This window comes from Centrocercus urophasianus, unplaced genomic scaffold (genome assembly GCF_019232065.1).
Source record: "Centrocercus urophasianus isolate 14NV4802_14NV808 unplaced genomic scaffold, USGS_Curo_1.0 seq_10, whole genome shotgun sequence".
NCBI lineage: Eukaryota > Metazoa > Chordata > Aves > Galliformes > Phasianidae > Centrocercus > Centrocercus urophasianus.
In genome coordinates, this window is record NW_024884142.1 from 51,950,116 (window position 1) to 51,977,168 (window position 27,053).

At 39.8% G+C, this 27,053-nt stretch overlaps 2 protein-coding genes across 4 annotated transcripts; one reads left to right on the plus strand and one right to left on the minus strand.

Annotated features, from left to right (window-relative positions):
* Window positions 1-380: 380 nt before the first annotated feature.
* On the minus strand, window positions 381-8,462 carry ADAT2 (adenosine deaminase tRNA specific 2). Of its 2 annotated transcripts, XM_042822185.1 has the most exons (6): window positions 8,390-8,462; window positions 8,191-8,295; window positions 3,085-3,235; window positions 2,043-2,149; window positions 645-717; window positions 381-530 (listed from the first exon to the last, which is right to left on the minus strand). In XM_042822185.1, the coding sequence occupies exons 1-6, from the start codon at window positions 8,432-8,434 to the stop codon at window positions 490-492; spliced, it is 522 nt and encodes a 173-aa protein (XP_042678119.1). In that variant the 5' UTR covers window positions 8,435-8,462; the 3' UTR covers window positions 381-489. The 2 variants fall into 2 exon arrangements, with proteins under 2 accessions (XP_042678119.1, XP_042678127.1); XM_042822193.1 differs by lacking the exon at window positions 645-717.
* A 75-nt stretch (window positions 8,463-8,537) lies between these two features.
* PEX3 (peroxisomal biogenesis factor 3) lies at window positions 8,538-27,037 on the plus strand. Of its 2 annotated transcripts, none has more exons than XM_042827591.1 (12): window positions 8,538-8,656; window positions 13,834-13,965; window positions 15,282-15,363; window positions 19,496-19,539; window positions 20,709-20,833; window positions 22,253-22,319; window positions 22,415-22,469; window positions 22,731-22,887; window positions 23,777-23,847; window positions 24,589-24,711; window positions 25,819-25,915; window positions 26,325-27,037. In XM_042827591.1, the coding sequence occupies exons 1-12, from the start codon at window positions 8,584-8,586 to the stop codon at window positions 26,406-26,408; spliced, it is 1,110 nt and encodes a 369-aa protein (XP_042683525.1). In that variant the 5' UTR covers window positions 8,538-8,583; the 3' UTR covers window positions 26,409-27,037. The 2 variants fall into 2 exon arrangements, with proteins under 2 accessions (XP_042683525.1, XP_042683534.1); XM_042827600.1 differs by lacking the exon at window positions 8,538-8,656 and adding an exon at window positions 9,110-9,202.
* The last annotated feature ends 16 nt before the right edge of the window (window positions 27,038-27,053 follow it).

Sequence of the window (27,053 nt, forward strand, 5' to 3'; positions counted from 1 at the left end):
TACGATGGTCGTATCTGAAATCTTCAAGGACTGTCCTGTGCCTTACATGCCTTTTGACTCAACCTACGCACAAAAATTGTGAAGGTCTTTAAAATGCAATCTTCCAAGAGATTTACTTACTTGCCTAAGCAAACATTTGAAAAGCAAGATGTTTCTCCAGACAGAAGGGAATAAAATACTCTAGAATGTGCTGTGCAGAATGGCATCATTATAATGGATCCATCTGGCTGTAAACAATGCAGCCTGGACTGCGAAGTTTCCTCTCACTCATGAACAGTCACTTATTCTTCTGTTTGGGAATGTATAATAACAGAAAATCACAGACATACATAGAGATGCAGGAAAAGCCAGCATCTTATTAGTAGAAACGCTTCACAGAACACATTTAATACAGATTTATTTGACTGTACATTCTGAGAAAGAAACACACCGAAGAAAAAACTTCACGTATCGCGTTTTGGTGCACCTCTAACTCTTGCCACCGTAGGACTACTTCCGATTGTCCTTTTTCCGTACTTTTGATTTTGGCGCTACAAAAAAGAAACAGGGAAAAAAGCATCAGACGTGAATTACAAAACACGAGTGCCAGCACTGTCTGAAGTTACATTGTGGGATCAAAATAGATCCGCTAACGTGAAACCTACCATTGGGATTTTCTTGTCTGTAGAAAGCTTTTAACATCTCCACTGCGTCTTTGGCACGATAACCACCAATGCACTGTTCAAATTACAATGGTGAGAATCTGAGAATTACACAGGCCGTGTTTCACAATAATGTCTTAAGTAAAGAATAATTGTGCTGTCTACACTGTACTGTACTGTCTGCTCTGCTAGTTTAACGTATACCTTTAACTGCTTGAAGGTCACAGAATTTCCTTTCCAGGTTCCTAATACATTTTAAAAACACGATGTTGAGGCTCAGTGGAGTTCATAATTTCCCTAGTAACTTAAAAGTTACAAGAATGTTCTCCTTTTTTTCCTCTGAACATATAGAAAAATTAAATATCACGTGCCATTGTCAACAAATGAACAACTTGCAGTTTGGACTCTACAAATTAATTCAAATGGGTAGTCTGACAGAAGGATGCTTAAGACATTAATAGTAGACTGCCAAAGAGTACTTGTCCACTGATTGAAATCCTTTCTGAGCCTTGAGCCCTTAGTGTTTATTTACAATGCTGAATTTTATTATTTTTTACATTCACATAAATCATAAAGTGTGAAAAAAACTCTTGTCAATACTCAGGTATAACACAGGATAATCTACAATTGTTTATAACTTAATAAATGTAAGGCTATACTTAATCTCTACACATGCATATGCATGCATAGGCATTTAGGTATATAATGCCATAAACCATCTACAATTATGTATATTATACCTTTGTTCAACACTTGCCCAACCTTTCTTAAATGAGCAAGGTGCCTGTTTCTCTCCATACACTGTTCCAGTGATTTAGTAACCTTATTTTTCAGAAAAGCTTCCTCATGCCTAAATTAAATCTCTTCTGCTACTTTTGTAGTCTGTGTTTGTTTAGAGATTTGAACTATATGAAGTAGATCTAAGGTAATGCATTTCACCTTATTTATGTATGGACTGAGAACACAAACACGTCATACACTCACTTCCAGTGGCTCAGCTAAAAAACAATAGCCTACTACATTGCTGTTAGTCGATCTCTGTTGTTTGTACAGTCTGCACTTAAAACAATTTTTTCCTTCTCTCCCTCTGTAGAATACTGTTACTGTTCTAAGTAACGCACATATTTTAGATATATTTATTCCTTACCTTGTACCATGAGTATAATTCTTTCCTTTCCTCTCTGATAGATCCTTTTAAATAATTTATGACTGTTATTAGGCTTTCCCTCAGTTTTCTCTAAGGACTTAATTTTTTGTTTTCTTGTTAGGTCAAGTATACTTGACATCTGCTCATCTTCCACCCGGGTCCCCTTAAACTGATCCATAACATTCTCAAAGCATACTAACCAGGCCAGGCACACTATATTAGCTGAAAACAAAGGAAAACATTTTATAGCTTACTTCAAATGGTTTTCCCGTGTCTGCGATATCATCAGAGGAAATGCTCAAAACTGAGCCACAACCTCCAAATCGCTCATTTCGACAGCCATATACAACTCGTGGAATTTATGTGAACAAGTTAAGGTATGAAGTGAAATGCAAGCAGGACGTAAAGTAGCCTGATTCTCATTAAATTTTACTAAAATGTACTTGTACTTTTCGAACTAAATTAGTTTGCACTGTAATTCCTCCCTCCTAAAACCAAAATTAACTTCTGAATAATCTAAGATGCATTGCTGAAATTGTACATTCAGTGTTTCTCAGAAGATAAGCATGAATCCCAAAACATATAAAGCCATGTAACACTGTTCAAAACCCAACACTGAACTGAGATCATCCTACGTTAGGTACTAAAGTGTATTTTTATATCCTTGACAGGCTGAGGGAGCTGGGCTTGTTCAACTGGAGAAGACAAGGCTGTGGGGTGACCTCATTGCAGCCTTTCAGTACCTAGAGGGAGCCTATAACAGGAGGGGAGTCAACTCTTTGAAAGGGTTGATAGCTGCAGGACAAGGGGAAACGGTTTTAAGTTGAAGGAGGAAGATTTAGGTTGGATGTCAGGGAGAAGTTCTTTACTGTGAGAGTAGTGAGGTGCTGGAACAGGCTGCCCAGAGAGGTTCTGGATGCCCCGTCCCTGGAGGTATTCAAGGCCAAGTTGGATGGGGCCTGGCAGCTTGGTCTAGTATTAGATATAGAGGCTGGGGGCCCTGCCTGTGGCAGGGGAATTGGAGATTCATGATCCTTGAGGTCCCTTCCAACCCAGGCCATTCTGTGATTCTGTGATTCTTAAGATAAATTGTTGTGATCGTTGCACCATTTCTCTTTCACTCTTGAAACTGTTGTTATTTACCATACACTAAAAGGAGGATGATACATACTTTCATACAGTAAGGTACCTCTGTTGGCTTTGCCTGACACTAACAAACTCTTCTCTGTGGGCTTACTACGAAATGACTATCACTTTTACTTATGGTTTCCCAGCATGAATATCATGAAAGGATACTCATCAAGCGCAAGGCAGCCGCACACATGATGCAAGGCTCTACAGTTACATACAATACCGAGTGAGAAAACACTTCCTCGTGATCTTTCTTGTGTTGCTGGCACCACTCAAGGACCTCATCAATTGCCACCATTTCTGCATGTCGAGTAGCCTAGGAGATAAAAAGAAACATTTTCTTTAACTTTGGATAGATACACAGCTTCCACCATCTCACTTGTTCAGATGCAATGGAAATAGAATAGAAAGTCATAAAATCAATCTTCACTCAAGTCAAAGATACAATGGTCAATCTAATCTTATAATCTAATTTATCAATAGTGCAATTAATTTCACTTCTATGAAATATTTAAGATAATAATTTCTTGAGAAGTCTAATTCAAGCACACCACTCTGCTTGTTCAAACTGCAAAAGAAATTTCATGAGAAAATATTTTCAATTCCGTGCAGTCCAAGCTGTAGGAGAAATCTTCAACCCAGCACGCACAAGATCCACAAGTTCAAACCAGTTTTTTTCTTCAAGCTGTTTTTTGGTCACGCCAGCATAGCGAAAGATGAGACATGAAAACTCTACTTGCTGTTAAAGGGAGATCCAAAGCCCACTACAATTCACATAGCCCACAGCTTGCTCCCAAAGACCAAGAATGCCTGCCAGGTGAATTTCTCTGGCAATAGTAAGAAATTGCTCCTACCTGGTACCTTTCCATCTCTGAGGATTTTCCTCTGTCTGCACAGAATGAATGTATTCTAAATACACATTAACTTCTGTGTATTTCTGGAATTGCTTGGACTACAATGTACACACAGTATTTTCAGTCTGTATGAGGTTTAATGTTGTTCAGTAATACATACATGTACAGTAAGATTCTCATGTAATAGGCAGCAGTGTACTTTGCCAGTCAAATCTCACAGAAAAAATATCACAAAGCACTAGATATGAAAGGACTCTCCAGTTACAGAGCCTGGTACTTATTTGAATTAAGGTTGTCAGCATTCTCCTTTTTAATCTCCTTTGGAAAATGGAGGTTTTTGACCCATGAATTAGACTAAGACTTCAGCAATCCAAAGTATACTTCGACCTCTGCTAAATAAGTCTTTGTGTGATCTTAAATAACCTCCTGTCGATACACGAATTTACATTGATGTTTCAGCCTTGTGAAGATCAGTGGGGATAACTGTAAGATGCTGTAAACCATATGGCACTCACGCATCTATCGAACTGTGGTAAGTTTAATGTTGTTTTAAAATGTTTTGAAACTCCTACAGAGATTTATACTGCCTGTGCCCACACTAGCAAATAGTGCAGTGAAACAGGAGTGTATCTGCAGAGTAAGACTTGACATCAATGCAGGGGAGTTCACGCTGGATTAGTTCCAGTTTAGTTGTATGGAGTATGTCCATCAGCAGCTGGAGTGCATTAGGTATGCTCCAGCAGTGCATCTTCACGTGAAAGGAAGAGTTTGCCACCTCTGAGACACAATCCAAAGCCTGGTAAGCAGACAAGGAACTGATTCCACGAGTGCATTTGTGATCTGGACTGCCATCGTAACGAATCTACTCAGAATAAAAACATGGATCTGAATCAATATGTAGACATGACTCCTCCAGAGCTACCAGTGAAATGCTGCCATGAAGGTTCCCTTGCTGAACAAAGAGAGTGCATCAGCTGAAGTCTTCGTGCACACACCTTACGAAGACATCAAACACAAAGCCCTCTTGCACACTGATCCCTCTGAACTACAGCCACTGTAACACACAAGTGTAAGTTGAGGCTATTCTAATTTTGTCCCCCTAAGATCAGGACAATACATCAATGCCACATTGGCTTTTCAACTCCTCAGCAACCCTAGCTGCAAACGTAGGCAAGTTAAAGCACAGTGTCTGTAGACACTGACTAGATCATGTTAACTCATGAGACACAGCCATTATTTTTTTCCAAGTAAAGAAAACTACTTCTAAAAAATCATGAAAAATATGGAAAAAACAAACAGTAAATTTTGATTTACTATTTCTCATCACAAGTGGGCACCCAATGAAATTAGCAGGCAGCAAATTTCAAGCAAACAGAAGGAAGTACTCTTTCACCAAGCAAGTAATTAAATTGTGGCACTCATTGCAACAGGATGCTATGGAAGCCAACAACATAAAAGAGTTCAAAAAATGTTTAGACAGATTTGTGGCGGATATGTGCACACACAGCCATCAGCAGCAATGATCCAGACACAGTCTTGGGCTCTGGAAGTTGCTCCCAAAGCTGTTCACTTCCAGAAGAGGAAAGGACATGCAAGGGAAAGGGTTCCACTTGTCTTTTCTCAATTCTCGTGTATCTTCCTTAAAGCCTCTTATAACAGTCATTCTTAAAGACAAGATATTGGAGAAAAAAATCCTGACCTTATAGATCTGTCTTTAGGTTTTAAATTGAGCTATGCCTAGACAGTATTTTAACGACACGCTCTGTGTAAAATAATGTATGAAAAAAGACGACTTTCATTTTGATTCGCCAACTCAAATCTTTGTTGTGTGAAGTCAAGACAACAAAAGCAATTAAATGTAGAAACGGGAAAACTATTAGAGAGTGGCAGATGGTATTTCAAGGAGGAACTATTTTAAGCTGATGTCACCAGGTAAAAAGCCTTGAGATATTAAAAGAGTACCCCAAGCAAAGCCAAATGTTTTTATAGACAAATAAAGATACCATCAGCACCCTGAAAAGCTTACCTTCTAGAACTCTGACAAGAACTAACAAGTGAGAGCAAAGGAGGCCAGTGTTCAAAGTTCTGTCTTGTCTTGCTGCTTCATTAGTAGTTTAAGAACGTAAGCAGTGTTTCAATTCCAATTATCACATACTGTATGTGCAAGATGCCGTGGGCAAAGACACGTGCTACAATGACCCAACAGGAGATAACAAAGATGAGGAGTCTGCAAGTATCAACAAATGACATAAAGGAAAGAACACTTTAGTGGGAAGCATATGATTGCATCACAAATGAAAATAAAGATGCTAAAAAAATAGTTCAGGTTGGGAAGGGTCATACAGATTAAAAAGAAGAAATCGTAAGGTTGGTCTGAGGCAAGACTGTGAATAAGCAAGCAAACGTGGGAGAAGCCAGAGGGAACACAGTGCTGGCACCAGCATGTGAACTTATTGCCAGGCTGTTGAAAACTAGTGTCTTACACAGACATTTGTTGCACTATTGCCCAATGAATGCAAGTAATGACACATCTAATAATTTTGAAATGGTGATGCCACAGCCATGCTCCTGAATAAATAAAATAATAAAAACACATAAAAACATCATCCAGTATCAACACTTTCCGGAAGAATATGATGATCAGGAATTCTGAAAATTACTCACACAGAGTAAGAAGCAGCATCTCAGATGTTAGTGTGTTTTGCAATGGACACACTGGGCAGAAACAGAGTATGCAGGGTAACAAGAGACAGACTGAAAAAATCTGAAAGCTTTTAGCAACTACATTTTTTGGACAAGATGAGCAGATTAGGAACAGGATAAAAGAAGATGTAAAGAAGACACTGCTTGCACCTAACTGCAGTCCCTTAGAACAGAGGAAGGACTTACACAGGAGAAAACAGGGAATTTATTTGACATAAAGCCTCGTGGTGATTTGATTCCTAAGAAGGGAAGAATTGTAGGGAAGGACTGCAGACTGAAATGAATACAAAAGTAAGCAAAGAAGAGAAATTACACTGGAAAGATAAATACCTGCTCTGAGAAAACCTATCAGCAATGATGCTCAAGGATCATTTTTCTTTCTTTCTTTTTTTTTTTTTTTTCAGTTGGGGCATGGGCATTAATTGGAGAAATACCTATATAATGTAAGCTACACAAGCTACCAACATGTGATGAGAGATGTGATAAAAATAAACAGGGTCAGAGTATCACTCAAGAAGCGGATGGTTTTAGGGACAGCAGTAGGGAGAAAAAGAACACAAAGTATAGCAAAACAGTATTAAAGACAAAGGCAGCTCCAGACAAAATGGGCAAATTTTTTTCCAGGAAGAGTGGGAAATACTGCTGCTATCAATCGAGACATAATAGGAAGTCCATCTGGAATAAAACATAGTCTGGTTAACCGAATTCATGATCAAAGCTGGAATGGATGTACAGGAGAAGAACAAGAATGAATGCAAACACACAGACAGTCTTTTGAGAGGCTTGGGGAAAAGAGGGGAAAACAAAAACCCAAAGAAGGTATGACTTTAAATACATCCAAGCTGCGTAAATCAAAGAATGTTGTTTCAAGCTTAAAGAGAGTAGATTTAAGTTGGATACAAGGAAAAAGTCTTTTACAGTGTGGGTGGTGAGGCACTTGAAGAGGCTGCCCAAAGAGGTGGTGGATGCCCTGTCTCTGGAGACATTCAAGGCCAGGCTGGATCAGACCCTGGGCAACCCAATATAGCTGTGGTGTCCCTGTTCGTTGCAGAGGAGTTGGACCGGATGACTTTTAAAGTCCTGTACTGAGGACCCCACACATGGACACAGTACTCCAGGTGAGGCTTAACCAACTCAAAAGATTCATTTTCACTTTTTATTACACCCTGAGATTAGATGCATCAACTACGAATTACAGCCAGATCCTGCACTCAGATCCACTTACACAGATCTTCCAAGATCCCTGTTGATTTTAATGGGCCTCTTAGCATGTATAAGACCTAAGATTAGGGCTAAAATTGCAAGCATCAGGTCGAAAGTTCAAAGGTACATTTTTAGAGGTAATCACTTTGCCAAAGAAATGATTTCTGTAAATGAGACGTGGGGTTTTGTTAGTTATCCACTTTCCCTAGTCCTTGTCTTCTCCCTCACCTTCCAAACTGAGACTTTTATTCATTTACGGATTCTCTCTGTTAGTGCGGAGCTGCTTAGCTGGACGAGGATCAAGGGATCCTATGATCCTGTCAGTACGAACCGGAAGGCCCGGCAGCCGTCCGTCTCCCCAAGCGCCCGCCAAGCTGCCCAGGCCCACTCACATCCCGTCTGAAAAGCGACCCATGGCAGAACCGCGGTGCCGTCAGCCGCTCCCCGCCTTCGCTCCCCGACCCCCGCCGAGCGCGCAGACCGCGGCGCCCCGCCTCACTCACTCACTCACGTTCTTGGTCTCGTTCACCTCGTTCCTGCCCTTCCCGATCGCCGCGCCGTCGTACACCAGCAGGCAGCCGACGGGCACCTCCCCGGCTTCCAGCGCCTCCTGAGCCTGCGGACGGACACGGCGCGGGGCAGCGTTAGTGCGGGGACGCGGGACGGCCCAGCCCCGCCGCGCGGCCGTCCCGGCTTCCCGCCGTGCTGACCATGAGGAAGGCCCGCTCCATCCACGCTGCCTCGTCCTCCTCCATGGCGGCCCGACAGAGCGCGGGCGCTGTTTCCGGGGGGCCGCGCGGGGAGGCACCACGGGCGGGGCCGCCGAGGGCTCCGCCGGGGGCCGCTGCCACCGCCCCTTCCGCCGACGCAGGGAGGTGAGGGGCGGCCGTGTCGGGCGCGCAGGATGCTCCGGTCGCTCTGGAGTTTCCTCAAGCGGCACAAGAAGAAATGCCTCGTCCTCGGCACCTTCCTCGGCGGTGAGTGCCCGCGGCGCGGCCGAAGGGGCTCCGTGGCTGCGGGGGGAGTCGCGGCCCGCCATTCTCGGGGACCCTCCGCTCCCCGAGTGCCGCCCGGCCGGCCCGGGCCCCAGCTCGCGGGGTAGCGGTGGAGGAGGGGTTGTGAGAGCGGCTGTTGGAACCGTTCTTCTTCCCTCAGAGCTCCGTCTAAGCCACGGGGCATGGTCTGGTAGGCTCCTCTTTGGAGTTATTACGAGATTAGTTCGAGTGGGATTAGATTTAAAGGAACGCCTCGGACCTGTCTCTCTGTGGCGATAAAACGCCACGCTGTGTTTTCTCGGCGGAGGTGAGGTGTTTCTCAAACGACGCGGCCAAGTCTTTGCACGTTCAGTCGTCAGATCTCCATGTATTTTATGCAAATGGCACAGAATTAAAGATCGCAGAGTTGCTAAGGAGCCTTTGATTTGTTTGTGCCCACAGGAACTTGTTTGAGCAGTTCAGTGTTCTGAAGGCTGTAAGGTTTCTGCAGTGCATTTGGTGTCTCTCTCTTTGTTGCTTTTGATTCAGGTGAGGCCTTCTGGGGGGGTGCAGTGGATATACCTGTGGCCTCTACACCCTTCCAGCACGGATTCCTTCTGTATTTTTCCAAAGGGTTCTGATGGGTGCATGATATTCGGTTAGCTGGTGTTCACGGTCAAACCGCTTTGCCTCTTCCCTGCAGGCTTTCTGCCTTCACAAACACAAAAGAAGGTTATGTTTACCTGTTTGAGCCTCCACGCTAGCAGCCCACCATGCTAAATTAACGAGGCTTACTTTAACGTGCCAAACTGTAATCTGCCAGCTGTTCCCCCTCACCTCCCACTGTCCTTGTGAGAGTGGCAGGCAGACAAATGGGAATAGAGAAAGTATGGGTTCTCCAGCCTCAGCTGGAAGTGTGGATTGATGTCTGACTGGGAAAGCAGGTACGGTAGAGCTGATGGCTCTCAGTAGTCCTGCCACCCTGAAATCCTGAGTTCATTACCTGTAAATGGCCCTTTGCCAGCCTGGAAGCCATCCTGGCATCACCAAACTTGCAGCTTTTTCCTGGCGGTTGGTACTGTTCATGTAGCACCACTTTCACTGAAATGCTGTTGACTGGATGAAGTATATTTTTAAAAAAAGCAACTAACTAACTAAAAATCAGGGACAAAATCAAAGTCATTTGAAGTGCTGCCAGACCTAAGGAAAAAAAAAAGACAAAAAAAACAAAGTTGTTGTGCTTCTGAAAAATCAGCTTATCTGCTGATGTAATGTCAGAGACTGTAATTTCTGGTGTTTTTCTTAAGAGCTATAGTTGCACTTGCTGGGAAGGCAGAAGTTACAAGGGAAAACAGAGCATCACAAAAGCCTAAGGATTTTAAGTCTTTGGCTCATGGACAGAGTGCTGTGAGTATTTAATTATTCATTAGACAGTACAGAAGAGTCCCTGCATTATTACTGGTGCAATGTTTTATCAGTGAGTTACTGAAGAACCATGAGTTGGTACTCGTGCCTCTGCTTACTGAGACAAATTCCTTGTGTGTTATTGGTGGGTAACATTCTTAATGCAATTTTTGTGAATCCCTACGCTCTGTCTCATAAGCAGAAAAATCTTTTGCAAAACTCACGAGATAAGTGCTCAAATTGATAGAAAAGCAACTGAAATAGGTGGATTTTTCCCTTTTATTGAGAGCACCTGAACTTAGGAAAGACCACCACATAGAAACCCATTCTTCAAGGGTCTGTTCTTTTAGCAATATAAAGTAAATTGACTTCACAGAATCACCAAGGTTGGAAAAGACCTTCAAGATCCTCCAGTCATCCACCTATCACCAATAGTACTCGCTAAACCGTGTCCTTCAACACAAAATCCAAACGTTCCTTGAACACCTCCAGGGTCGGTGACTCCACCACCTCCCTACGCAGCCCATTGCAGTGTCTGATACTCTTTCAGAAAAGTAGTATTTCCTAATGTCCAGCCTGAATCTCCCCTGGCACAGCTTGAAGCCATTCCCTCTAGTCCTAGATTTAAATCTCTTGAAGTAAGCAAAGTCTGGGGTTCAAAGTTCAAACCCATGAGAAGTGTTATTTAAAGCAGAGAGAAAGAGCTCGCGTGTCTCAGCTGTGAGGACATATTGCATCCATTTGTTCTTACTGGACAAGTAGATTTAAACTGGCTTTTATCTCAATGCTCAGCATTCAGTGCAGATTGCGTTGGATATTACAAAATGCTTCACTGTTGTCATTATCTCAGTGTTGTAGAAGAGCAAGTGCAGGATGTGTTTGAAATGTGCAGTTCTGATTTCAACAGTGAATTAATTGTTACTCAGTTTCATCTGTTGCAACCTTCAGCTTGCAGGAAGAGCATTTTGGTTCAGAAGTCTTCTTACTTGGGATGGTTGTGTTGGTTTGTGAGAGAGAGCAAAGGCATTCAATGAGTTCTGATAGAAGTTTGTGGTGCCAGCAGAGGCTTTGAGCTTTCCTATTTTGAAGGTACTTTTTAAGCGTAACAGAATGATTGTGTGTCAGCTGATGTGTGGTTTACTTGTATGTAAGAGCTATTGATGTTCTGGAAGAGTGCAGACTTGTGTATGTCAGCACCATTTCTACATAATGAAATTCTTGAAGGTATTTTTTTTAATTATTTTTTGAGGGAAGTATGACAGCGGGGTAAAGATCACATAGACTTGTAAGGAGATTTCCTGAAACTTGATGCCTCCTAGTTACTGGTTGCACCTGTGAAGAAAGAATCATAGAACGGCCTGGGTTGAAAAAGACCACAAATGATCATCGAGTTTCAACCCCCTGCTATGTGCAGGGTTGCCAACCACTAAACCAGGCTGCCCAGAGCCACATCCAGCCTGGAGGGGAAAAAGGAAAAAGCTTAGGGAGAAAGTCATTACTTAGGTGTGATGGGAGAAATCTCCAACTGGTTTGAAATCACTGTCATGAATGTGTAAGAGCCTGTGGATTTTGTAAGCTATTTCCATTACTTCTATCTAGGTGGGAAGAAACTATACAGCAGTGATAAACTGGAGCATGTTTCTCTCAATTCTCTGATAAATTGCTTCCACAGGAGACAGATATTATAGACCCAAACGTCGCATGTGTTGTAGGTCAGCCAATGTATGTGTTTCACTTTGTAGACCGGTTACAGAGCAATAGGAAACGTAGTTCAAGATCCTTGCTGATGTTCCTATACCTGAGTGCACCGGTGTCAGTGGCTGTAATCCTTCCTTGCACCACTAATCTGCTTCTCTGAACCTGTGGGCTTCAGAAATACTGAACCACATTATTGAAGGTGGAGATGGTTTCCATAGAAATTATCCTTTGAGCAGTCTCATTATTGCTGAATTTTCTTCATTCCTGCTTTTGTACGGGACACATGGGAAAGGTAATGTATGAAAATCTGTCTGTACAACTGTTAGCTAATTAGATATGAGCAAATGCTGCCACTGCCACTTACTGCTGACCTCCTGTCTCCTACTGAGAAGTAAAATGGAGATATTTTAGCTGTTGTAAAAAGTTGACGTTTCCTTTGCTTGTTCTTAACAACAGAAGTCTTCAAAACATCGATTTCATTTCTTACAATTACCTTAGCTGATGTTGGCTTTATGGCAGTTGTTAGGATGTGACTTGCTCTGGTCCTGCTCCCAGCTCTTCTCTGCATCGATACAGATACAGCATTTCTAAAGCAAAACGTGAGCACACACGCAACTCCCAGGCAGGCAGCTCCTTGAAATACCCCTCAATCAGGAAATGTGCATGCAGCAGTAACTCGTGTCAGGGTTCGTCTTCATAAAGCTGCAAGAGCAGGACTGGAATTCCCTGAGCACAGCATCAAGTCCTGCAAACAACTTGAGGCATTTAGGAGAGCAGTTGGTATCCATGCATTGCTCACATGCAAAAACATTTTTTTGCTCATTGTTTCTGCTTAAGCTCTGTGGATGATGCAGTTTTTACCTCAGCTCACTTTTTATGCATCGCATTCTTACAGGCGAAGCTGGAGTGCACAGTATCAGTTAGTGGTGGGTCAAAGTTACACCTTTGTTCGGAGGAGGAGGGAGGAAATTGAACTCCAAATGTGTTGCCTCACTCAATTGCATTGAAAGCTGGATGGGTGCTAGTGCAACTTTGGACCCTCGTGAGATAGGTGGCAGTTTACTGCAGAGTGCCCAACTGTTAGGCGATTAGTGCCCTCCATCTTACTTACAAAGGTGTTGCTCCTGCGTATTACTAAGGGGCCTGCGCATGGTTCTTGTTGTTTCCTTCTTACTGTCTGGTGACTGCCATGCCATGTGCAGGAAGAGCCTTTTTTTAAACCTGGGTGACATTTCTGTCACAAAACCTGGAGTTAAATGGCTTATTTGGGGAGGAGGGGGAATGAACCAAAGCTTGTCTTTTGGACACATGGTTCTGTCTGAATGCAACATATGTGGCGGAATTAAATATGGTTGGAAGAATCTTGTGTTCAAAAACTATTTGTTTAGAATAAACAAATCAATTGCTGCTGTTGCAGTAGGCTGTGAAAATCAGCATCCTGAAGTTTGTGTTCTAAATACATATTCTTGACAGGAATTGATTGTGTTTAGAAGCAAAATTATTGTTATTTATGAAGTCTCATTTTGGTGAAGAGTTTACAGTGGTAAAACTGCACTTTACATTGAGGAAGCTGTAGCATTGAAGTTTGCATCTGATGGGGTGATTCGTGACAAGTGCTGGCTGAGTCTGCCAGAAGGTTGAAGCAGGAGAGCTCGACTTTCACTTGTTTCCTAAAAGGCTCATAAGATAAAAAAATGGAAGTGATCAAGATTGTTCCAAACTGGTCGGGTTTGCAATTGCGGATTGGGAAACGTGCTGCCAGTATGAATTGAACAACTTTTTTCTTTTTTCTTTTTTTTTTAATGACCATAAATATTAGGGCACAAAGTTGACAAACCTTTTGAAATAGTGATGGTAGTTTTGTAGAATATAGTGACATGTTTTAATGACCAAAAAATGGAACTGAATTCAAAATTGGAGTAGTGCTGTTGTTTGCTAATTACTATTAAAATACTTGAGACCCACATATCTTCTCTCAAATCATTTCATACCCTTACGGTTTTAAGCCAATGAAAGGAGCTGAAAGGGGCTTTGCTCACATTTTAAAAGCAGTTTGTAATCTGAAAATCTCTCTGTAGGTGTCTATTTACTGGGGAAATATGGGCAGAAGAAAATCAGAGAAATCCAGGAACGAGAGGCAGCTGAATACATCGCCCAAGCACGAAGGCAGTATCATTTTGAGAGTAATCAGAGGACATGCAATATGACAGGTAAGATAAAGAAATAGTTTATGTTCCTGAGAAGTGGAATTATTTGGGGATTTATAACAGTAAGAAAGGAAGGTGAATTCAAAGTCTTAACTAAGTAGCAGTGTGTAAATTATAGTCATCTTATGACTTCTGACTAAATTGGAGGAACAGAGGATTGAAGAGATTTCAAGGGGTCATTGTAATCCTTGGTTTGTGTGTACTCATCTATTATGTAATGCGTGATTTATCAGTTCAAGACCCTTTTTTATGTTGCTCTCAACTCCATGTCACATGGATGTGTGAAGCAGCACCCAGAATTTACTGCAGGATTAATTCCCTTATTCATTGTAGCACATGGCTAGTAAACCACACAGAGATCTCAGAGGGTAATTGTGATTTGCAAATATATTCTATTCCCTACACTTAATTCCCTACACTTGAACAACTGAAAGGTACCAAAAATAGTGATTTTATTCTAGCATTTATCTCTGCATTTGGGAGGATATGAGTCTGAACACAAACCTTTCAAAACTATTTCTGCAACACAAATTGGGCAGTGCTTTCTTTTCCTCTTGAAATTTGTAGTGGTTTATGAAGTGACTGCAAATGGTTTCTGTGCACTTTGTTTACTCTGGAGCAATTTGTGTTTCTTTATTATCTTTTTCCATTTGGTATTGACTGCTGGTATTGACTACTGCAAGGACTAAGCCTTTATTTGCCATTAATTATACAAAGTATGTTCTGTACAGCAGCATGCATTTTTGCCAAGAGTTTTTCATGTTTTGTGGCGTTGATCATGTTCTGCGAGTGCTTTTGTTTACCACTTCTTGTTCCCATTGTATAGTGGTAGACTAGAACTTGGATGTTTTGGAAATCAGGCATTTTCTTCCACCAGCTTTCCTTTGATTTAAAATATACCTTTCCTATGTTCTCTTACTGTGGGGGGTGGAGGAAACAAAAACAAGCAAAAGAACACTCAGATTTGTTCTTCCTATTTGGGGAAATACAACAGTGTGGATGAAAATCCACTGATTACTCTTCTGGGGAGTTGAAGGTGCATATACACAGATACTGCAGGATGTGAGCATTTCTCTGCAGGCAGAGTCAGGAATAGCCATGTAGCCATGTAAGGGCAGCATTCTACCCAAGCTGGAAGGAGGTGTGCAGGACAATTGCAGGAGTTCCTAGGTTGCTTGTCCTCCCAGCTTTGTATGTAGAGTAAATAGGACCAATACAGTATAGCAGCTGTCGAGTAAGTGTGGGGTATGGATTAATGGTGCTTTTTGTATGTTGAAAAATTTTGGTTTACATTTTTGTTTTTTTTCTTTCAATTACAGTGCTGTCAATGCTCCCTACATTGAGGGATGCCTTAATGCATCAGTTAAATTCTGAGAGTCTCACATCTCTTCTTAAAAATAGGTAAGATTACTTCATTGTGTTGAAGATAACTTGTTTTGATATCTTTTTTTTTTTTCTCAAATGATGTATTTATAATGTAGAGAGTGTGCAGGATTTCTGTTCTGCGTCCTGTTGAATAACTAGTCTTAAGGCATTTTGAAATCACTATATAAATATTTTGTCATGTTAGATGTAGTTTGGTAGGTAGGTATAGCATTCTCCAAACTTTACAGGAGATAGTTATCACTTTCAGATGTTTCAGTGAGAGCCATGATTTTTGTTAAAATGCTCTATTTAAGGGAAGATTAGATCCTATAAGTACTTTGTCTTAAATAGACTATCTTAACTATGTTGTTTTTAGTTGGGAGAATGTTTATGTAATCTTATAGAGATCAGATATGATTGGTAGTAGAAGGTATCTGAAATGATGTTACAAATGGAAGTGAGTTATCAGAAGTTAAAGAGGCATGTCATGCTTTAAGACAAATGTCTCCATGTCAGAAAACACCTTTGTTTTCATTAGAACTGTAAGAACAAGTGGCATATTAAATAAAGTGTGTAGTAGCATGCCTTAAAAACTGCTTGGCATTGAGGAAGGAGTAAAAGTGTTACTGTAGGCCGTTAACATAGGATTTCTGACTCCCCCAAGGCTACCTTTCCTGTTTAGCTCCTGCTCACTTATTTATATAGCTGTAACTTCAACTGTCCAGCATTTAATAAATTGGCAATCCCATCATTGACTTTTTTTCCAGTCAAATACTCTCCCAAGAACCTGACAGAATGTGATACTTAGAATGGGAATTATGCTTAAATAATGGCTTTATAATATGTGATGTGAGAACCTGGGTACTGTAGTTGAGTGATAGTGAACCCAAATGAGAAGTAACTGGAAAAAGTTAGTTTGTATGGAATATTTAATGTACTTCCCATAGTTCTACTTAATGAAAATTAAGCTGAATGAATAAGGGATGTTGTGGATGACCAGATTTGTCTTCTGGACTATAGTCTCTTATTCCATGTCCAAAACAAGTAGTGGCCTTGTTTGTTCTCTATAGCATGTGTTCTTTGATCAGAATGTAGCCAGTGTCACCAATTTGTTGAAGTATTTGGAGCAGTTTATGGATACAGAAGCAGACTTCTGGATTCCAATAATCCCAGCAGAAATGGTGATGGGACTTGTGCATAACTTCTGTTATGCATTTCTGAGAACAAACGAACGTGTGTGTGTGTATGTTTAAAATATTGGTTACATGCAGCTGAGACCATGAATATCCTTGGATACTCTAATTTGGAATGTATTTTACAATAGAGCTTGTGCTTCCTTTTTTGACTTACGCGGAGGAAGTTCCAAATAGATGCTTGAACTTTTTGAAGGGTAGAGAAGGGGCTGGGAGGGACAGATCATGAAATGAGGCTGCAGAGCAGGCTTTAAAGAGAGCCTTTCAAGAAGCTTTGCATTCAGGTGCTGTACGCAAAGGTATAGGTTTGTTTTCTTTCCACTTTGATTTTGGAAGATTAATCACATGGCTCTGGACCCTTCCAGTGCCACTCTTGTTGCCTATGCAAGAGTAGATCCAGAGACATTCATCTTTAGCATCTGTAAATAAACGGTCTTTTTCTTTCATCATCTGTGAGAAATCCTTTAACTTAAAATCCTTTCAGTTCCTTAAATTTAAAACCTTTTTACATTATTTTAGTAATCTGGGGAGGATAGGAACAGATTGGGAGCATAAGCAGTGTAAGAGACTGACTTCTTCAGCCTTCCAGGCAAACTTTTTAAAAGTGAGCACCACACAAGGTTATCAGTGCTCTTGTTCTGTCCTACCTTTCTCAAATCAGTGAGATTGAATGAGGTGGGGAAAATAGTTGCTGCTGTAGTCTTGCAGATGTTGCATATCTCCCATGTACTCATTACAAACTTTATTCCAAAACTGTGTTTATGTTTGTATTACTATCTGCATCGCTTCTGCTTTTCTAAGTAAAGAAATGCGAAATAAAAATTGAATAGTACGTAAAGACTGAAAAATCTATTTCCATTAAGCCACTGTTGGGCTTAATGCTTGCAGTCTTAAGCTGTTAACTGATTGTTGGCTTATGTTGTGAGAAAAGACTTTGTAATAAAAAAAAAAAAAAGTATTTTTTTTTACTGTAAAATACAAATGCATTTGGCTCATGTTGGTGTGCTGTCCTGTCTTCTGTTGGCATAGAAAGTATATTGCTTATAAGTAAGGCTTTTCGTATTGAGGCTTGTCATGTGTTTCACCTACAGAAATATTACTGTCTCTTTTTGAAGTCTTTGGCTTTTGAATGAGTTAAAGCTGTTGATTTTGCTTGTAAAAAGTGAAGTGCTATGGATTCTTCTCTCCTTTTTTTTTCTTTTTTAAATATTCTTCTTTCTGGAGTTGTAGATTTAATAGTTTATAATTGTGTGCATTAATAATGGCAGTGAGCTGAAAAATTATCTGTGATTGATAAAATGGTCAAACTAATGCTAAAGTACACGTGTTTCAGAAAGATAAAAGCATCACTTAATGGTTAACTGAGCCTGTGAAAAGTCTATGTATTTTATTAACTAGATTACTGTAAAATCTAAGAACAGGTTGGCCTGCACTGTGTGTGCTAAATATTTAAGTGTTACTTCTAATCCCAAGCAATTACCACGTTTCTCTAAGTTACTTCTGCGAATTGATTCCTCCACAATGAGATACTGTAGACATTACTTACTGATACTGATCCACGTGAGAGAAGGGCTGAATAAAACTCTTGGGTGGTTAGCTTGCTCTTACGTCTGCTATTGCATTGCTAAAATCATGTCTCTTTACTAGTCCTAAATATGCCATAGGTCTTAGATGCGTTTATGCATGCAGGCAGGGAAAATAGGCAAGTTGAATCTGAGCCAGCAGCGTGCCCTGGCAGGCCAAGGAGCTGCCATAGCCTGGTGCAGCAGGGCCAGTACTGCTGCTGAGTGATGGTGAGGGGTGTCCTGCACTGCTCTGCACAGTATGGCTTCACCTCCAGCACTGGGTGCAGGTTTGGGTGCCGCAGTATGAGGACATCAAGCTATTAGAGCATCCATGGGAGGGCTACAGAGATGGTAGAGGGTCTGGAGGGCCAGGTGTATGAGGAGCGGCTGAGCTCCCTTGGTTGGCTCAGCCCAGAGCAGAGGAGCTGAGCGGAGCCCTCATGGCAGCTGCAGCTCCTCACAGGGAGCAGAGGGGCAGTGCTGAGCCCTGCTCTCTGTGACAGCCACAGGGCCGAGGGAACTGCATGGAGCTGTCAGGGGAGGGATAGGCTGGGTGTCAGGAAAAGCTTCTTCACCAAAGAGTGGTGGGCATGCAACAGCCTGCCCAGGGCAGTGGGCAAGGCCCCAAGTTTGGATGATCCTGTGTAGAGCCAGGGGTTGGACTCAATAATCCTTGTGGGTCCGTTATAGGTTGGGTATTCTGTAATTCTGTACCGTCTGTGTTCTTGCTTTTTGTCTGCAGAGCATATTTATCTTAGAAATCAGACAGACCAAAAGGTAAATATATTTCAGTGGAAGAAAAACCCTTGAGTTTACAGCATTTATGTGGGTACACTACTTTTCCACATATGGTCACAATCGCTTCGTTTTTAGATAACCTAGTCAGTATTTTAAAACCAAGTCAAACAGTGGTAAATCTCCTAAGCAAGGAGGATAGAAATTCTGATCCTTTGCTTATTATGCACAGGTGGGTACAGAAAGCCCTACTGAACTGAGGTCTATGTTAAATATATGCACAGTCAAGGTCCTAGGAGGAACTACTTTGTGTACAATCCATGTATTTTTTCTGACTGCTTAGTACAGGAACTCAAAATTGATGGTATAAATGTAATTGACATCAATAAATACTGTATTTAAACATTTAAATTTGGGTATCTTTTCTGTGACTTCATGCATTGCTTATATACTGTTTTCTTGAATGAAGTAAATCACTGTAGAGGTAAATCTGATGTAAGTAATTATAATAGTTAAATGAATTTGCCTTGGAACACTGACGTTTTATTTACTGTGTTTATTAATGTCCAAGGAAAATATACAGTGCTTGATAGTTCCATTTATTTTTTTCAATTTATATTATTATTATTACATTAATTATAATAATTTTTTTCAATTTATTCTTTTTCCCCACAGGCCAGCAAACAAGTTAGAAATATGGGAGGATTTAAAGATAATAAGTAAGTGTAAATGAATGATTCCATCTATCTAATATTTAGTATAAATTTTAAAATGATACCGTTCAAAGTGCACATTTCACACTAGAATAAGTTGTTGTTTCAGTAGGTAATAAGATAGTGTGATGTGATATTGAGCAAGTTTCTCATACGCTCTCTCACAAAATTTCCTTATTAAGGACTTTTTCATATTACCCATGGAAGGCAGATGCTCAAAAACCAATGTGAAGGATTTTATTGGCCCTCGTATGTTATCCTGCTCAACAAAACTTTGTGAGGACTTTCTGTACAACCACAGAAAAATCAGTCTGGTTTTTCACAAAGTTCAATTCTGAACATAGCAGAAAACATCTCTCAGTAATGTACTCCAGCCCTTGCACAGCCAACAGTTTTCTCTTTTCAAGCCTGTTTGAGGTCACCATCACAGCAGAAGTTATGTGAACCCTTTGGTTCATCATTTTATATATTGGTTGGTGCAAGCAGTGGAAGGGAAGTCAGATAACTGTGTAGTGAAAAATCACTAGACTTTTAAATATTATTATTATTTAATACTTCTGATCCATTTTTTATGCCTGCCATCACTGCTTCCCTGATTTTGGCTACTTCTGCTGTAGGTAACTTTTTTTTTCTCCCGTAACTGCTGTTAGACATTCTGTGTCTTAGTTGTGTGAGGGTTAACACACTTTGTGTGTTTCCTGGCCTAAGATAGAAAGAGAATCTGACAGCACTGCTACAGGGTACACCTTCTGGAGCAGTTTCTATAATTATATGAGACTTTTGGGCACTGGAACAGGCTCCCCAGAGAAGTGGTCACAACAACAAGCCTGAGTTTAAGAAGCATTTGGACAAGAGTCTCAGATCTGCAGTGTGATTTATAGGTGATCCTCTCTGGGGCTGGGAGTTTGACTCTGATCTCCGTGCGTCCCTTCCTACTCGGAACATTCTCTGATGCTGTGATTAAAATGGGGCAGTGCTTCAGCAGATGCTCCTGCACATATTAGACTCACGGTAATTTGAGGCATGTTTTATGAAAGTATGTGTTGAGACAACCAATGAGAGAAATCGCTGTGTGTTTAAAAATCGTCAGTACTTTTGGGTCTTGGGAACACCCTCCTTTATTGACTCACCCTTATTTCCTTGACTTTGAAATTGCTGTGTTGTCTCCCCTCAAGGTTTCACAAGAAGCATTGTTGCTGTCTATAGTACCTGTATGCTGGTAGTTCTTTTGCGAGTCCAATTAAATATTATTGGCGGTTACATCTACCTAGATAATGCTGCAGTCTGCAAGAATGGCACAGTAAGTTTCTTGTTTTAAAGGTTGGAATTTCATGTTCTTGGGAGTGAAAGAGTAAGTTAGTGAGAGATAGGCATAGCTCAGCAATATTTGAATGAACAAGTGTCGTAAGATGGGGAGACATGAAGGGATTACTGATGGTAAGGTTTGTTGATATTTTATTGTAGTCTCTAAATTCAGATTATTTGGGGATAATTTGGCTTAACAAAATACTAGCAATATTGAATAATACCTTTTGTCTGCGTTTGTATTGCTTTAAGACAGCCACTTCAATCTGAGCATCAAAGTTAGTCATTTCTTTGCTTTCTGTAGTCTTTTGTGTAACATTGTGCAAATTATCCAAGATGTGTATGCAAATACATCTATAAATGCTCAGTTCTTCCTAGCTTGTACATTAATCTCCTCAGTTAAATTCTCTTAGTGTTAAAGGAAATGAAATAAAGACTGGTTAGTTGTTTTGTTTTTTTTTTTTAACTCTAGAAGGCCACCTAACGAAGTATCTGTTGATGAGGTGGAAGCTTGGTTTTTGTTTATACAATGTATCTGCTGCTCAATAATAGTAGATTCTAGACTAAATGTCTAGAATAAGATCTGCATATTGCTGAACAGCTCACCTAAAAATAACGAATGCAAACTTTTGTTAGTTGGTATATGCTCCTCTCAGATCACTATTGCTGGGAGTCCAGGGACAGCACGTCAAGGCAGGTCTGAAGGGTCTAGAAAGCTTTCATTAGGGAAGCCAGAGATGATGGAGCTCACGTTTGCATTTTGTAAAGTCTGAAAAGGCTTTTTTGGGCAAAGAGGCTCTGGAGTAGAAATGTTTCTTTTCTATTAGTTTTCCAGTAGAGGAGTGGGTTGACAGAATCAGCTTTGAGGCACTTAGCTGGAACAAACAGACATCCTCTTCAACTCCCCAAAGCTTTGTTTTTTATCAAGGGGTTTCTCTGGTTTCTGCTAGGGTTGAGCATAAATATCCTATTTCAGCAGGTTTAATTTTTAGGGTGGGGACTGTTATCTCCCATTTCAACTATGACAACTTGTAAATGTAGGTGTCCTGCTGTTCCTCATAGCCTGCTTAAGTATAATGAAAATATTGGTAGGAACATGTGATTGGAAGGAACCACAGCAAGCTGTGAAATACTGAGGGGAAGATACAATTAATTTTTAAATCCTCTCTCAGTTTTTCTTTAAAGAAACTTTTCATTTTCATATTCTGTATTTTCCAGTACTGTGATACAGAGGAAACTTCTCAGCAGATAACTACTAAGTTACTAGTTATTTTCCAGACCTGCACTGAGAGTGGGGGGCTCTGCCTGCTGTAGGGTATTATAAAGATGAAGGAAAATGTTTGCTACCTGTTCGAAATGATTTTTGTGTTGTTTTCTATTTTGTTTCACAGAACTTTTTCTTTTCCCCCCACAGACACCATTAGCTCCCCCTGAGGTTCAACAGCAATATTTATCAAGTATCCAGCACCTGTTAGGAGATGGTATGATATTTTTTATAAACCACTTACAGGATGCTCCTTTTCTTTAGACTTAAGCAAATAATTAGAATAACTTTGACACTTTTTTTTTGTTCTAGGACTGACTGAGTTAATAACTGTTGTTAAACAAGCTGTGCATAAAGTTTTTGGAAGGTAAGAGGTCCATATTTCCTGGTAGCTAGCTTTTTGTCTTTACCGTGGTGACTGCTCCCACAGCAGTGAGTTTTATTAGAATTTAAAAAGTGGAAAAAAAATGCAGACTGACTTTTTCCAAGACCAAGCTTTTGGCAGGTTGGGAACACAATAGTGCAGACCAGTATCGATTGGGATCCTATAGTGAGCATATTATCAGTAAATAAACACTACATCATTACAATCTTGACTGCAAAATTAATAGTCTTTCCATCTTCTCAGTATTTCCCTTAAGCATGCCCTATCTCTTCTGGAGCTGGAACAGAAACTAAAAGAAATCAGGAAAGAAGTGGAACATAAAGATTCAGATCAGGTCGCACCTTATTCTCCCTTATGTCATTATTTGATGCCAGATGAAGAAAACCCCCTCGCTACCCAGGTATGTATTTATTTCATCTAACTTTTTTATTTTGGAGAGGGATGAGTGCATAACTACTCTAATTACATTGTGCTAACTGAATCTTTGATAAATGGCAGTACCTCTTTCTTTATAAATGTGAAGTATCCTTATCTCTTTGGTCTAGGATGAGGAAAGTTGTACCTTCTTCACACTTGATTGAAAATGTCAACTTTGAACTTGGAAACACAGCCATGTTAGTGCTTTTAGCCCATGATTTATGCCATAGCATAGTGCTGCTTAACATAGTCCAAAGCTGAAAAGTATTACCTTTTACTTGTGCACCAGCAAAGAGCCTGAACAGTTGGCGTCATCTCTGAAAGAGATGCTGTGCTGGAAAAAGTGATGGTGTGCCCAAGTCTTTTTGTTGATTTGAGAAGGAAAATGAACAGGAATCAGGAGCCAGGCGTATCTTATCTAAGTGGCAACATTAATGTAATTTCCCAAATTTTCTAACAGTATTTGACTCCAGCCATATCACAGGTTGGTGAAAACTGGTTCTCAACTTGATATTATGCTGGTATGAAGAAGAAACTGAGGTTTCATTGTGTGACCCCATGCATTTATCTCTTAAAGTTAACATGCTAACATGCAGCGTTTATTTCACCTGCTTGATTAGCATGGTATTTTCTGCCAGTATTTTTAATATATATATATATTTTAAGTAAAATAAGAAATCACACACAAAACCAGTGACCAGTTACAAGCAACACACATAAACTTATAAAGAATCTGTGATAAATTGTTTGTATTAAATAGATGTCTTAACAGTCATCTTGACTTAATGCCATGACATAAAATTATTTCCACCCTTACTTTTATGATTCATATGGATTTCTCACTAATTGGCATCTGTCTTGTTTTTTTCTAGGCTTGTGGACTCACAGAAAGAGACACTGCAACAATTAAATTACTTAATGAAACTAGAGATATGCTGGAAAGGTAAACAGAAAATATTCATATCGAACTCCTTACAGCTACAGTTTATGTGAGACAGTTTTATAAAGAAAGTGGTGAACTTTCATTTGCTAGATATGACCTTTCAGCCACTGTGCTGCCTTAAATTTTTATATTCCATAATTAAAGGCTGGGATTTTCAAAATTTGAGTGCTTTGAAACTTGTAAGAAATAATCTTGCCTTAATAATACAAGGATGCTTTATCACATCTAACTGGTACCTCTTCCTCACATTTTCTTAGTTATGTAGGGAAAGAGAAGTACATCCCTTCTGACACAAATTGAGAGTAATTATTTTGCATTTACTTGCTTTGATAAAATGAACACCAGTTTTGGCTTATCAGAATTTGTTTTTAATGCATGGTTTTATGAGTGGTTATATGCATCCTCCTACAAGAGCTACTGCAGTGAGGCTTCTAAAATGAGCACTGAATAGGAATAAAGAGAGTCAAATGCCAAACTGTTTTTAGAATGTAACTGCTAGAGATCTGGGGCATTTTAAGGATGAGTCCCTCAGTGCTACTGCCTAGTAAGAAATAGGTAAGGAAGGAATGCTTTCCATTTTATCTTTTATTATCTCTAGGGTAGTGTTGAGGTTGTTGACTGTTTTGCTGTGGAGATACTTGGAGAGATTTGGGAACCTCACATACTCTTGAGATTTGCAGGGGTTTTGGTTTTGGAAAAATGAATCCTAAGAATCAAAACAGCACATATTTACTTCTTCAGTCCAGACTTCAGTACGGTTTTGAGCACGTGTTTAAACAGAGGATTCAGTCAACTGCTGGACAATATGGCGGAGTTCTTCAGACCTACTGAACAGGACTTCTCTCAAAACGGCTCTGTAAATAGGTAAATGTTTTCTTTTGTTGTGGTTCTTACTGTGACGTACTATCACATGAATTCTAAAACAGGCAAGGGATTTTCTTGCCTACTTGAAGTTCTCATGCTAGAAATAACTTTGTTTCTTGCTTTTCAAGAATAAATATGGTCTCTTCGCTTTGGTCAGAGAGCAAGGAGTATTGCTTGTTTCTCCCCAGCCAAGAACCCGCTGGAATTTTCCTGAAGTGTCTTTCTTACCATCACTTGCACATCTAAAAGCAGAAATCAGAAGACTTGATACTTTCCAATTTTTGCCAGTGCTGTACAGACAGACTGCGTTTGAGTTTGGGAGATGTCCTTTCACCATTCCCCTAGGAGGCTGGGAGAAAGATAGCTCTGTATGTCCAAGTCTCTGACTGTTAGTTACAATAGTTCTCAGGGAAGGTAGACATAACTGTGGTTCTCCAAGTGTAACCTACAGAGCTTTAGGTTCTTGTCTGGTATGTTGGAAAAAATGCAAACATTCAGGATCTTCTCCTTTCTAAAAGACTGTTAGAAAAGCAGGTTTTATTCTGAGGTTATCTTGGTTTTAGAACATGTCAGTGTGTTAGAAATCTGAAAGCTACGTTCAAATCCTAGAAATATAATTCCTAAAATATTAAAATGAATACTTTGAATAATAACTTCATATGTTTGTTTTAATAACTCATGGCTCTTAAATAGTAATGTTTGTATTGAAATGTAGCTATTTACATTGCTTAAAATATCCCAAAGGCTTTAGCTTGGCTGTCTCTCCTCAGCTTGGTTAAGTAAGGGTCTGAGATTATAGAAGGACACGTCTAGCAACTACCTTAATATATACGCAGGCAAATACTGTAGCTAAAACATTCATTTTGCATGAGAAACAGTTGTGAAACTGCAATAGGATGACCAATTGATAAAATTTTCTTTGGTAGTTCTATATTAAATGAAAATAGGGACAAACCTTCATCTTGTACATTCCAGTCTGTGGTCTATCCAAAACTAACTACTTCCAACTCTTATTTTTGAAGTAGAAATTATATAGATTAGTAATAATCACAGTTGTCTTACAAATATCCAAGCAAATCTACGTCAATAATTTTTGTTCTCTTCTAGTCTCTCCAGCATCAGTCTTCCTTTAGCCAAGATAATTCCAATAATAAATGGACAGATCCATTCAGTATGCAGTGAAACACCCAGTCACTTTGTTCAGGTAAGAATCTAGCTTCATTTAAAATATCTCTAGTGAAGTTTTGAGATGTTATTTCTTCTTAGTAAAGTGCCTTATTTTGTTTAATTTCAGTGGCTTAAACAAGTAGGAATAAGTAACATAAATTAAACTTTTTGTAGAGCTGTACTTTCCAAAAAAAAGCTTTTTCTCCTATAATCTCTTCCCTTAATGAAACAGTGCAGGAGCAGAAAGGAAAAAAAAACAACCAAGTCTCAGCTTGGTTGTATTTAGAGTTCTGTTCAGGAATTTCATGCAATTGAAAGGTCTGAGTTAGATCTCAGGAGTGCCAGGTGCTTTTCTCATGATCGGCACAATTACGTACTGCAGTAAAACCAGAAGCGTGGTGGGTGTAGTTTTGATTAAGCAAATGTATTCCTCAAATTTCTTCCAGGACTTACTGATGATGGAACAAATGAAAGACTTTGCTGCTAATGTTTATGAAGCTTTTAGTACCCCTCAGCAACTAGAGAAATGAACTGCACACTAATAGGAATAGATCATGTATTTATAACACATCTTTGTGACTACTGCTGAGATTGGGGTTCATTTTATAATGGCGTAGGAGTGGCTGAGCAGCAGGAAGAACATACTGAAAAAACTGGGAGTGAGCCCATAGTCGTTCTCTCTAATACAATTCTATTTCAAATGCCAATCAAAATATTCTTGTTGAAAGAATCACTGTATGTAAAGAATTTTCTATTAAAAAGTTGTTAAACTCTTGCATAATTTGATTATTTTTATTGCATTTGAAAGGCAGCTTGTGGCAGTACTTCTAGAAGTTATTAAAATTGGGAAAAACATTAATTGAAGAATAACAGAACCGAGTAAGGGTTCACGTTTTTCTTTTGTTGTAAAAGACTTCTCCCCTTGACTTTGCAAACATTGCTCCTCATTCTTCAGAAAGCTTTTGCCAACTGCTGCCCATGCCTCTTGAACAAGTTGGGGGTGCTCTCTTTGTTACTTACAGAATGTAGATTTTTAGACGTTCTTGTTTATGCTGTTCAAACAGCTACATTGTACACATTAACTTGTAAATATTTTATCTTAATTTGTATTAATTTTGAGGCTAATTGTCTGTATTGTAATAAAATATTTTAATGTAAACTTTGTGCACGTGTAA

Excerpts from the sequence above, each read along its gene's own strand:
- ADAT2 (XM_042822185.1), bottom strand. The coding sequence starts at position 8,434 with ATGGAGGAGGACGAGGCAGCGTGGATGGAGCGGGCCTTCCTCATG. Across the intron at positions 8,296-8,389 it reads TGGAGCGGGCCTTCCTCATG|GCTCAGGAGGCGCTGGAAGC; the intron begins GTCAGCACGGCG and ends GTCCGTCCGCAG. Across the intron at positions 3,236-8,190 it reads AGGTGAACGAGACCAAGAAC|GCTACTCGACATGCAGAAAT; the intron begins GTGAGTGAGTGA and ends TTTATCTCCTAG.
- PEX3 (XM_042827591.1), top strand. The coding sequence starts at position 8,584 with ATGCTCCGGTCGCTCTGGAGTTTCCTCAAGCGGCACAAGAAGAAATGC. Across the intron at positions 13,966-15,281 it reads GAGGACATGCAATATGACAG|TGCTGTCAATGCTCCCTACA; the intron begins GTAAGATAAAGA and ends TTTCAATTACAG. Across the intron at positions 19,540-20,708 it reads GGAGGATTTAAAGATAATAA|GTTTCACAAGAAGCATTGTT; the intron begins GTAAGTGTAAAT and ends TCTCCCCTCAAG.